The 10,802-nt window shown below is 38.1% G+C and overlaps 1 protein-coding gene and 1 long non-coding RNA gene across 7 annotated transcripts in view; one reads left to right on the top strand and one right to left on the bottom strand.

The window, feature by feature from the left end:
• cfap74 (cilia and flagella associated protein 74) overlaps positions 1-10,802 on the bottom strand; it is a 60,843-nt gene that overhangs the window by 39,946 nt on the left and 10,095 nt on the right. For 5 of the 6 annotated variants that reach the window (XR_004332789.1, XM_032521342.1, XM_032521345.1 and 2 more), the window contains exons 10-14: positions 10,075-10,232; positions 9,712-9,925; positions 9,451-9,606; positions 5,928-6,086; positions 5,616-5,734 (exon numbers count right to left, since the gene is read on the bottom strand). Coding sequence is in view for 5 of the 6 variants with exons in the window: in XM_032521342.1 (XP_032377233.1) it covers positions 5,616-5,734; positions 5,928-6,086; positions 9,451-9,606; positions 9,712-9,925; positions 10,075-10,232 (806 nt within the window). In the remaining variant the exon portion in view is untranslated. The remainder of the gene's footprint in view (positions 1-5,615; positions 5,735-5,927; positions 6,087-9,450; positions 9,607-9,711; positions 9,926-10,074; positions 10,233-10,802) is intronic. The other variant, XM_032521344.1, reaches the window with a different exon arrangement.
• LOC116692809 (uncharacterized) overlaps positions 1-10,802 on the top strand; it is a 20,974-nt gene that overhangs the window by 4,047 nt on the left and 6,125 nt on the right. The window contains exon 2 of the long non-coding RNA XR_004332790.1: positions 2,721-2,727. This is a non-coding gene — a long non-coding RNA (uncharacterized LOC116692809). The remainder of the gene's footprint in view (positions 1-2,720; positions 2,728-10,802) is intronic.

Raw genomic sequence — 10,802 nt, 5'->3', positions numbered from 1 at the left:
CTTGGCTTCTTTATGCACATTAATACAAATTTTTACCTGGGGTGCCCAAGCTTTCGAGCCCCACTGTATGGTGTGCACTGCACAGATAAAAAAAAAAAGTGTGGAACAAAATGGTTGTGATTTATTTCATTAATATCTTTAATCTTTAAAAGTTTATAGTGTAAAGTTTTAAAAAAACATGAGGAATGTGTTGAATTCAACAGCACACATGTTAACACCCACCCTAATGCTGGCCAGGAGTTTTACAACTCTCTGCCCTCCGAGAAGACACAAGAAGAGAGTCGATCGATATGAATATAGCAGGCAGCCAGCCAGGGAAGCAAGGAGGATTCTCAAGATTCAAAAGTTAAACAAAAAGCTGGAAACATGAAACTATAAGCATAATTACGAAGAAGCTACAGTTACAGATGATCATGGATACTAAACCACCTCACTATTAGGTTTTGGCAATGGTATCATACTGTTACAGAGCTGGAAAAATGTAAATCTAAAGGCAATCATGCGTTAGCTAGTTTGCATGTATGTAGATGATAAAATATCCAATCCAATCCATTTCATTTATATAGCACATTTAAAAAAATAAAAGGTTTACACAGTGCTGGAAAAGAAATAAAACATAAAAACACAAAAAACACATAGAATACATAAAACAATTAAAGACAAGACAGTTCTCATGCTGGGTTAAAAGCCGGGACTACAAGTGAGTTTTAAGATGGGATTTAAAAGATTCGAGGGTCGGGGCCAATTTGACCTGTGGCGGTAGCTTATTCCACAGTTTAGGGGCTGAAGCTGAAAAAGCGTGGTCGCTCCTTGTTTTTGGAGCAACCAGCAGAAGATGATCAGCAGACCTCAGGGACCTTGAGGGCGTGTAAACTTGCAAGAAGTTGGAGATGTAGTGAGGAGCCAACCCATTCAGTGAATTAAAAACAAACAAAAAGATCTTAAAATATATTCTAAAATGGACCGGGAGCCAGTGTAGCGAGGCCAGCACTGTTGTTATGTGTTCATGCTTGTGAGTTCTGGTTAAAAGACGAGCAGCCAAGTTTTGTACTAACTGTAAGTGTGAGAGAGAGGTTTGGTTAACGCCAATGTAAAGTGCATTACAGTAGTCTAAACAAGTTGAGATAAAAGCATGAATCACATGCTCAAAGTGCTTACGAGATAAAACAGGTTTAATTTTTAGCTATCTAGGCTGAAAACTGACCTTAGCAGTGCACTTTACCCAGATGAATGTTTGTTTGGCTGCTTGAGTGAGATACAAAGGATATTTTAGCAAGAAAGCTAATGTGGTAGCAGGCTACTGTTTGCTCGGCTTATGATAAAAAAAAACTATTATAGAACTAAACAATTTATTTTATTAGAAATGTGGCTGCTAAAGACACCTTGAAGAAAAGACAATTTTAACGGTTTTCAACAGAGACATGGCATGACCCAGCGGCTTCCATTCCCCAGTTAACCTGATGGATTGGATGTAAATGGAAATTGTCATGAAGTATATGGTTGAAAATACAAAGAGAAGATCAGTCCTCAAGAAAATGTAGATAAGCCTCCTCTGAAACATGGTTTGAATAGCTGTGGACCTTTTCAAATTCTATTTGATGAACTCAAAATGTGCTTTATGTTTAATTGTTGAATAGCTATAATATATAATACACACTTGACTAGAAACATAATTAGAAATCAGTGGGCAATGGACCACTATGTTTGGTTAGAGCTAGTTTGAAGTTGTTGGTCCAGCTGTCAGGGTGGCTGGCTGAAGCTGCCATCCAGCTCACCACTGTGACCTGGAAGTGAATGAAAGCATTCCACCTGGCTGGGTAAATCTGGTGATAATTATAAATTGCAAATGCCCTTCTACCAGAATAGTCTTTTTTCTTCTGTTGGCTAATGTCCTTCCTTACTGATACCATTAGTTTTTCCTAGCTTCAAGACAAGTGTTATGAAAAGACATGGTAATAAAAAAAAAAAATAGAACAGTTCACTTGGGATTAAATGTTGAGTGAGGCAGTGTTGAAATAAGCCTGCTAGAGCCCTATATAAAGTGCTGCTAACAAGGCCATATTGTACAGTATATCTATTGCAGTAGACTGAAGTGATGAAACTGATACCAAGGCGGTTACAGTATTACTGACTATGCTGTGTGTTCTATTTTACAATCTGGCTCATTGGCTTCACTTACAGTAAACCAATAAGCACTCTCAGTTCATTATTCAGTTCAACAGAGCTAAAACACACTTACACTCATAACCACGTATGAAAGCAATCTACAGCAAAACATCATTACTCTGATGATGTGTGTCAACAATCCTGCTGCCATACTTATTTTACAGAAGTTGAGATCTTGTTCTGTTCACATTTGGTGGCTACTAGATAATGCATATTTTTGCACTGCAGTTTTAAGAATTATATGACAGCCATGTAGTTTTGACAATGATGAGTGTTTTAAGAGCAGCTTTTAAGTTTCAGAAAGGAAGTTGCAGTTTTGACTGATGCTCATATTAAATAATTTATTTGTAGACTCTTAGGCAGAATATCAAGGAAAGTAAATAAAACAACAAGCACAGCAGCATGGCTTTCTGGTTCTCGGTCATTAGACCTAACTTTCCTTTGACGGATAACAACCACTTGAGAATATGAAAAGGCCCTCACTAACTATTTTAGCCAACATATTTCACCAGGACACAACCATAATGGCTGTCAAGATTGTCTCTATTTCACAGTCACAAAGTATTTCAGACAAATCAAAAGGCTGATAGACCACTTTACTTTGAAGATCTAAAAGGATGAAACATCACTCAAGGTAAAATTAAGTTGGGTTTGCTCTGATCTCAGACGTGCATGCAAGGCATGCAGGCTTCCAAATCTGAGATCACACTGTTTTGAATATTGCAAACATAGAAAGATCCAGTGCCACTCAATTCTAGAAACTAGAATGCAATGCATGCATGCATGCTGGGCATTTTTAGAAACTCAGGTTCTCAGTTCACATTTTGCTCTCTCCTGATGTGCTAATGTTTTTTGCTGGGTGAGCCATGAAGGCTTTGCAGTTGTCAGGACTGATCTCAATATTGTAGGTACACAAAATAAACACTGAATAGTAATAGTGTGTATGTCAGGCATAGAGGCAGAAAGAGGTGAATTTGTCAGCATGTGTTAGCATAATTCAGTACTTTTTTTTTCTTTTAAAGATTTTTTTGCCTTTAATTTCCTTTATTGATAAGACAGATTAAGTAAGGAAAATTGGAGAGAGAGGGGTATGACATGCAGCAAAGAACTGAACCCTTGACCTGCGACAAGGACTGAGCCTGTGTACATGGGGCGCACACTCAACCAGGTGGGCGAACCAGCCCCATGATTCAATTTTTAAATGTGGTTTCCTGGCTACCAGACTAACAAACACCAAACTACACTGACCAAAATTGTAAACGCAACACGTTTGCTTTTGCCCCCATTTTTCATGAGCGACTTTTTCTATGTAAATAAAAAGGCCTAATTCTCTCAAATATTGTTTACAAATCTGTATTAGTGAACACTTATCCTTTGCCAAGAAAATCCATTTACCTCACAGGTGTGGCATATCAAGATGCTGATTAGACAGCATGATTATTGCACAGGTGTGCCTTAGGCTGTTCACTATAAAAAGCCACTCTTGATATGCCACACCTGTGAGTTGGGTGGATTTTCTTGGCAAAAGGAGAAGTGCTCTTTAGCACAGATTTGTGAACAATATTTGAGAGAAATAAACCTTTTCTGTACGTAGAAAAAGTCTTATTTCTTTGAGATCTTTTAGTTCAGCTCATGAAAAATGGGGGCAAAAACAAAAGTGTTGCGTGTAGAATTTTGTTCAGTTTAAATTATCCCAACACTTCTATGTTGTTATCTTGCTGCAGATATGGTAGTTGCTGATACAATAGTTGAATATGTAATTTATGGTTTGCAGTAGTATTCTTTATGCATGGTGTAACATTTATCGTATCCTTTTATAACATCTTATTTATTTATTTTTAATGTTGGGCTATTCCTTGTTTGTTTGAATTGCCGCAGGGTCAATTTCTCCCTACCTTATAAATCCCCAAGAAGATTGCGTACCAGCTGGTGAATTTAGATTCTGCCAGAAACAAATTATATAAACTTCCAAATTATTAGAATGTCAGAGTTTTGGGAAGCTGTACAAGCAAGCCCCTGATTGTAATGTGTCATTGAATAAAGAGCAGAGTGACAAACATTCTTTGTCATAATGGGAGAAATTGCAGATTTTGTTTATCTAGTAATGAAGTACTAAATAACCTAATGTGGAAAACTAACAGCAGACCGCATATGTTGTTAGAAGGTCTATAAATATGATTACTGTAATTTGCTTTTCAATACCTTCAAAATATTTTATATCATGAAAACTGTGAAGAGAGATTAAGTGTACTGTTGTTTCAGTAAAATGAAAGAAAGGGAGTTGAGTGGGTATAATGTACACTATACTGTACAGCTGTTTGTTTTTTTAAGAAAGTGCATACATGTGAGTTAAGATCAAAAACTAGAGGGTGATATGTTCAGACAAGCGGTCCAGCATGCAGGCTTTAGAATGGCATCAGTAGTTTCCAGCTTACACTGCTGTAGCCTGGGAGACTCTTCACTCAGTCACGCATGAAAGAAGAGAGACGAAGAAACCACATCAAGTCATGGGGGATCTGATAGGAAAGTGATATACAGTGAGTGACCTGGAGAACAATGCATCTCTGCCCTGCCTGTGGTCTCTGCTGGCAGGCTGAGAGAGAGGAGATAGCAGAGATGTAGACTTACTGAGCTGAGGCTCATAAAAGAGCTGTGATCTTGGTGATCCAAGAAGGTCCATATGTGGGAGGACAGGCTTTGCTTTCAAGTCCACTCTGTTGTCTTTTAAAATGACAGAAATGGTTGTATTGAATTGGCCCATCTGCTGTTGCTTGGTGGGTTTGAGTTTGCCGTGATATGCTTTCAGCCTATCTTATGAGCACACAGTACCTTTGAGGTTATTCTGGAGAATATTTTAGACTGTATTTGTCATTGTTTTGGATCGTTGCAATAATAACAAACATTTGCATAAAGCCAGCATATTTGTCTGCTCCCATGTTGATAAAAAACTTGAAAAATATCCCTTTTAAGTTACAGATAAAAAACCTGTGATTAATCACAAGTTAACTATGGATAGTCATACGATTAAACACAATTAAATATTTTAATCGATGGACAGCTTTAGTTTCAGTGTGTTTATTGAAGCTGTCCATCATGAAGCAAGTTTATAGAATTGTTGTAAACACATCTAGCTCTAGAAACAGCATACCTTCATCCAAACTGGAACCTGGATGGAGAAGTTGATGACACTATTTGATTTTCATCTTATCCTAATTACCTTATCAAAGTAGCAATTAAAGAATTGAAAGTCATGTTTATTTTTAGAGCCTATTAAAGGGGAACACCAGGAATTTTATGCATCAAATGTGTTATGTGCTCAGCAGAATTTAGCATTCTTGCCATTATTCACATTCATTGAGAGCTTTCAATCTCATATTTCTGGCCCACTTTTTGTCCCACGTGCACTGTACCATGAACACTACTGTCGTGTGTGTTTAGAGAACCCTTACTTGATAGACATAAAATCCTTCAGATGGGCGGAGACACCAAGTAGCTTGCAGTGGTTGGTAATGTAGCTGATGTTAGTCAGGACAATTTTCTTCTTATACAGCTTCCCCACTTCAAAGTCCTAAAACAGAACATTCACCTTAATGTCAGTCTAAAATCTATCAAGCAAAGATCAAAAATCCACTGTTAATTACAATTTTCAAGAGGAAAAATGCACATTAAGCACAAGTTTATTAGTATGCATCATGCTTAAATCTTTGAATTCCTATGACAAGTCTTTTCAGAATGTGCATTCTACAGAACCAGTGTGGTACCTTAAACAAGATGACTTCTGGTTTACTGATGAATGGAGGTCCTTTCAGCCCTTTTCCATGAACCTTTTTAGGAGGAAGGCTGAGCTTTCCACTGGCCACTGCAAGTTCTTCCTGCTTTACTTCCATCTGCACCAATGTTGTTTTCTCATTCAAAAGCATCTGTAAGCACACAGGGAAGCAACAGCTGGCTAAGTAATAAATAATAACTATAATAAAGACTCTTGTTAGCAGACTGTAACAACAAAATCTAAATTTACTGTCATTAAAAGACCTCTTTATATAAGAAACAGGTGAAAGAAAGGCAGAAGTAGTAAACGTATTTTGAGAGTATGCCTAGTGCCTAAGAAACTACATCCTAAACTGAACTGTCATAAAGTAAAAAAGAAAAAGAAAAAATGGTTTACTGGTCAGTTTCTTTAGTTCCTCAAATTTTTTTTTTGTGTTTGATTTTATCCATTATAATGCATGAACAAGAACGGAATGTGATATCCTACAAATTAAATGGTGATGTAAATATGCATAAGATGTCATTAGGTGTCAGTATCATTTAATGTAGCATTATGAAATTAAAACAATGCAAAAAATAAATAACAAAAAGTGTTTTAAAAAGGCAGAGTTATAATAGTATTTAATCAATATTTGTACTTTGGTACTTGACAATTTTCATACAAGGTGCTAGCAACACCTTTTAGTACTGAGGGTTGACAACAGGTCCTGGTCGGAACAAGCTGAAACAGAATACATGACGTGCTGTGTCAGACAGTGTTGAATAACATGAATTTTCCAACATTTAGGCTACTAAGGAGAAACAAAAGAGGTAAATTGTGTGTTAAATGGTTTAAAAATATTACACTTTTTTTCTGGTTTTGACATGTTATCCCTGCTCTATTCTTTCTGTATTGTAAAGCACTTGAAGTGAACTGACATTTCCTCATTATTCTCCCCTTTGTGAATCATCTTATTAGCTTTGTTACATTGCTGTGCTCATCTAACGCACTAGCCATTACTGTGTTGAGAAGTAGCCGTTGAGGGAATGAGTCAGATCTGCATGTTAGGAGAAGAGATCGCTTCCACTTGACTTGTCTCTTGCTCACAGCTCTGAGCTGTAGCACCGCGCTCTCTCTGAGGCCTCAAAGGCACCAGCACAATGAAAAGTGATGCCTGTCGCCCCACATTTCAAGTGTGTGGAGGGCTGGATGAGACAGATAGCCAACTCACCTCCATGGCAGTGAGCTAGAGACAGTCCTGCTTCTATCAGCCACTACCACAGAACAGTTCTTGAGCAAGGCACTTTATCTTCAGATTCAAAGAAAAAGTCAGATTCAATGCTGTCACTGTGGTGCAACACTGTGGTGATGGTGTTTGATTGATTACATATGTACCGTAGAAGTTAATCAGTGTTAGTTGCCTACAGGCACTCATTGCACTTTATGCTAAAGTCTTACACAGGGCACAGATATTAGATGGATACTTATATTGTAACAAGTAAAAAACAATAATTTTCCTTATAACTGTTATCAGTAGTTAGAGTAGTAGTAGTACCAGCATTATCCTTTTAATGGTATGTTTTAATGGATTAATTAGTTTAGCCAGGGATCATTTTGCAGGGGAGGATATGTGAAACTAGCAATCACAGTTAGCTGGATAGGAAAAGAGCTGCGGCCAATAGGTAAAGTCGAACCTCCAACAGGTCACCGTACAGATTTCTGTGGTATAGAACACCACTTGTGGAGTGCAGGTTCTAAACACAGATACTTGGGGTACAAACAATATAGTTATTCCAACTATGAAGGTCCAGCTGCTGGAAACACACAAATAGAACCGCCAACATAATACCACATATCTCCATCTTTAGGAATTTGACTAATCTATCACAATTATATGTTGGAATGGTTATATCATTGTTATATGCATTATATTATGTTACATATAACTTTTTTCATTGTTTATAAATTTTTTTTTACTAATGAATTAATGGATAAATCCATAAAACATGAAAACAGAAAGAAGTCAACAATACTATTTCCAAGATTCCGTGGTGATGTCTTTAAATGTCCTGTTTTGTCTGACAGTCCAAACCCAAGGACATCAACTTTACAGGGACATCAAACAGTGAAAAAGTACAGACTTTCCAACATTTTGCTTAACACATAAGTTTTAACAGATCAGAAAAAACGTAATAATTTAATATAAATTTAAATAATTGTGTCGATTGAATAATCAATGAATCATCACATTTTTCAACACTAATTGCCTAATTTTAATGCAAACAGAAAATCTCTGGGATACCAGAGTACAAAGTCACACGATCCTGCGGGGCCCATGGTGGAGGAGATAGTAAAGAAATATGGGTCTTCCTGTGTAGAATGCCTACCACATTGGTCAACAAAGTGTGGGTTTCCACAAAATTGTTCATTGATTAAGCAACAAAAAGGGTAAATTATCATTATTGTTGGCTAAAACAAATATTGAAGTGAAATGAGTGACTTGGTACCATTTAGGTTGTTTTTGTTAACAATTTGTGAGTTAAGGGTTGTGGCCATTCTGGGGGTATTTCTGAACAGGAAACAAATATATGTCTGAGAATTTCTCCAATGCGGGTGTGACATAGATTTTATGGTAATATCTACAAGAAACAGTTGGAGCTGTTAAAACTATATTGTAGAGTAAAGAGAAGTACTTCCACTCTTGGTTATGGGTAACCAGAGTACAAAGTCACATGATCCTACTGGGCCCGTGGTGGATGGATGAGATGGTATAGACATATGGTTCTGCCTGTACAGAGTGTCTACCTTATTGGTCAACAAAGTGTGGGTTTCCACAAAATGGTAATTGCGCTCCGATGACGTGTGTGTCGGGCAGCGGCTTATACACTGTCTCATACCTGCAGTCTGGAATCTGCTATTTTATCTGTTTTTATATATTTAACTGTTGTAACTGCTCTTTAATGTTTAATTACTTGTACTGCACTGTAACTTATTTCAATCTTTTTATGTAAAGCACTTTGAATTGCCCTGATGCTGAAATGTGCTATACAAATAAAGCTGCCTTGCCTTATTTAACAATATCAGTACAAGCCCTTAAAAATTTTGATTGCCAATCACTGTGGCCTGATTATTGACCTGGAAAGGTTAAGACAGACTGTGCTACTGTGCAATGAGGACATGATCTCTCACTAGTTTCCCTATCCACAAAAACTGACAGCTGTGTTTATTTAAACATAATAACAAGCCAAAATTAGAGACACAGGCAACTGAACCTGTGTTTTGTCCCTGTTCCTGCCTATGCAACCTCAACCGCCAGGTTTCAGCCAGCCTGATTAAATCAAGGAACTAGAATTCAATTGAATCAGCTTTGTTGTTTACATTGAACCTGCTATGCTAAATTACTACTAAATGTGGGCTTTCAGTGGAGTTATTTATACAACGTGCTGTACTGTAAATGGGACATGATTTCTGGGTGTTTAAAATTCGAAGCTTTCAGGGATTTGCTTTTGGTTGGTAGTGGCTGTTGTTTATTGCACCTTGTAGTTTTGGTCCCATAGCCCAGAGAACTCAGGCTCAGCCAGGCTGTCAGCAAGGCTCTGGTCGTCCACTTCCTGGTGCATGGATTCCCGCAGGTCCTCAACATCAGAGGAAGCTGACGGTGTGCTGCTGCTGTCACTGAACTGTCTTAACTGCTGGACAAATGCACACACACATTGGGTCGTAATTGTTCAAAATGCACTCAGTGGCTTCACACAGTCATTTTACAAATGTCACCTCAGATTTAATGAGCCACTCACAATCGTGGCACTCTCCCTGGTGGCTGATGGGGGGCTGGGATCCAGGTAGTACAGTAGCTTCTCTCTTGCTCTCCCCAGAGATGGGAACTTGTCAGTGGTTGTGGGTTTAGGCAGCCGTGCCTGGTGCCTCTTTCTGTTCTTTACTAGCTGTTCCTCCTGAAGGATTTTTGACACAATCTCCACTCTGTTTGACTTCTGCCTGTCCTCGAATTCCCTGAGAAAGGCAAATCAACAACACTGCAATATAGTGAAATGCGGTCATGTATTCTTTAGCACGCAGTGAGAGAAAACGCCCACACTCTGCTGCATGGAGTGGGAGGGAGGACATGCATGTGGGAGAGGAGAGGAGAGGAGAGGACGTACTCTTGTTTTCGTTTTAACTCCTCTAGTTGTTTCTGTTGGTACATATGCTTGATACTGTTGATTCCTTGGGCCTGAAGGGATTCTCTCAGTTGTCTCTGTCGTTGCTCTTTCTGGCGGGTGTTTGCTTTGGCTCTGCTTTGATGGACCCGTAAGCTCTCCTAAAGAAATACCATACGATTAATAAAGCTATATTTGACCACATCATATAGCCTTATGAAAAGAGTTCATCATCATTTGAAGTAGGAAAGATGCTATTTTCTCCTGAAGTAGGAAATGTATCTGTTGAATGTAGAATTGGAAGACACATGAGGGGGTGTAATGACAAAAAATGTGGTTTCTGCTCCGAGCTAGGAGGAGAACATATTTGGAGTGGCTAGAATAAATAAATCTGGGTCCTAATGACCGAAATGTATGATGATTTCCTTTGGGCTCCTAATTAAAGTATGTACAATACAGTAGTTGGCAATGTAAAATTCACATGATCAACAACGAGTCATATATGTTCAACATTCTTATGCATAGGACATACAGTATTCTATTAAAATAACAGATACTCGTACTGTAAAAACTACAGAGCCCATTAGGTGTTATGATACAAGCATATATCTTGTGCCAACAAGTGAGTAATTCATGCCCTTAAATGTAAAACATACAATCTAAATTTCCATCCATCCATCTCCATCAGCTTATCAGGTATTGGGTAGCAGGGGGAGCAGCTCCAGCAGGGG

The sequence above is a fragment of the Etheostoma spectabile genome, chromosome 7 (assembly GCF_008692095.1).
Source record: "Etheostoma spectabile isolate EspeVRDwgs_2016 chromosome 7, UIUC_Espe_1.0, whole genome shotgun sequence".
In the NCBI taxonomy this organism is placed as follows: domain Eukaryota; kingdom Metazoa; phylum Chordata; class Actinopteri; order Perciformes; family Percidae; genus Etheostoma; species Etheostoma spectabile.
This window is presented reverse-complemented; position numbering and strand designations above follow the sequence as displayed.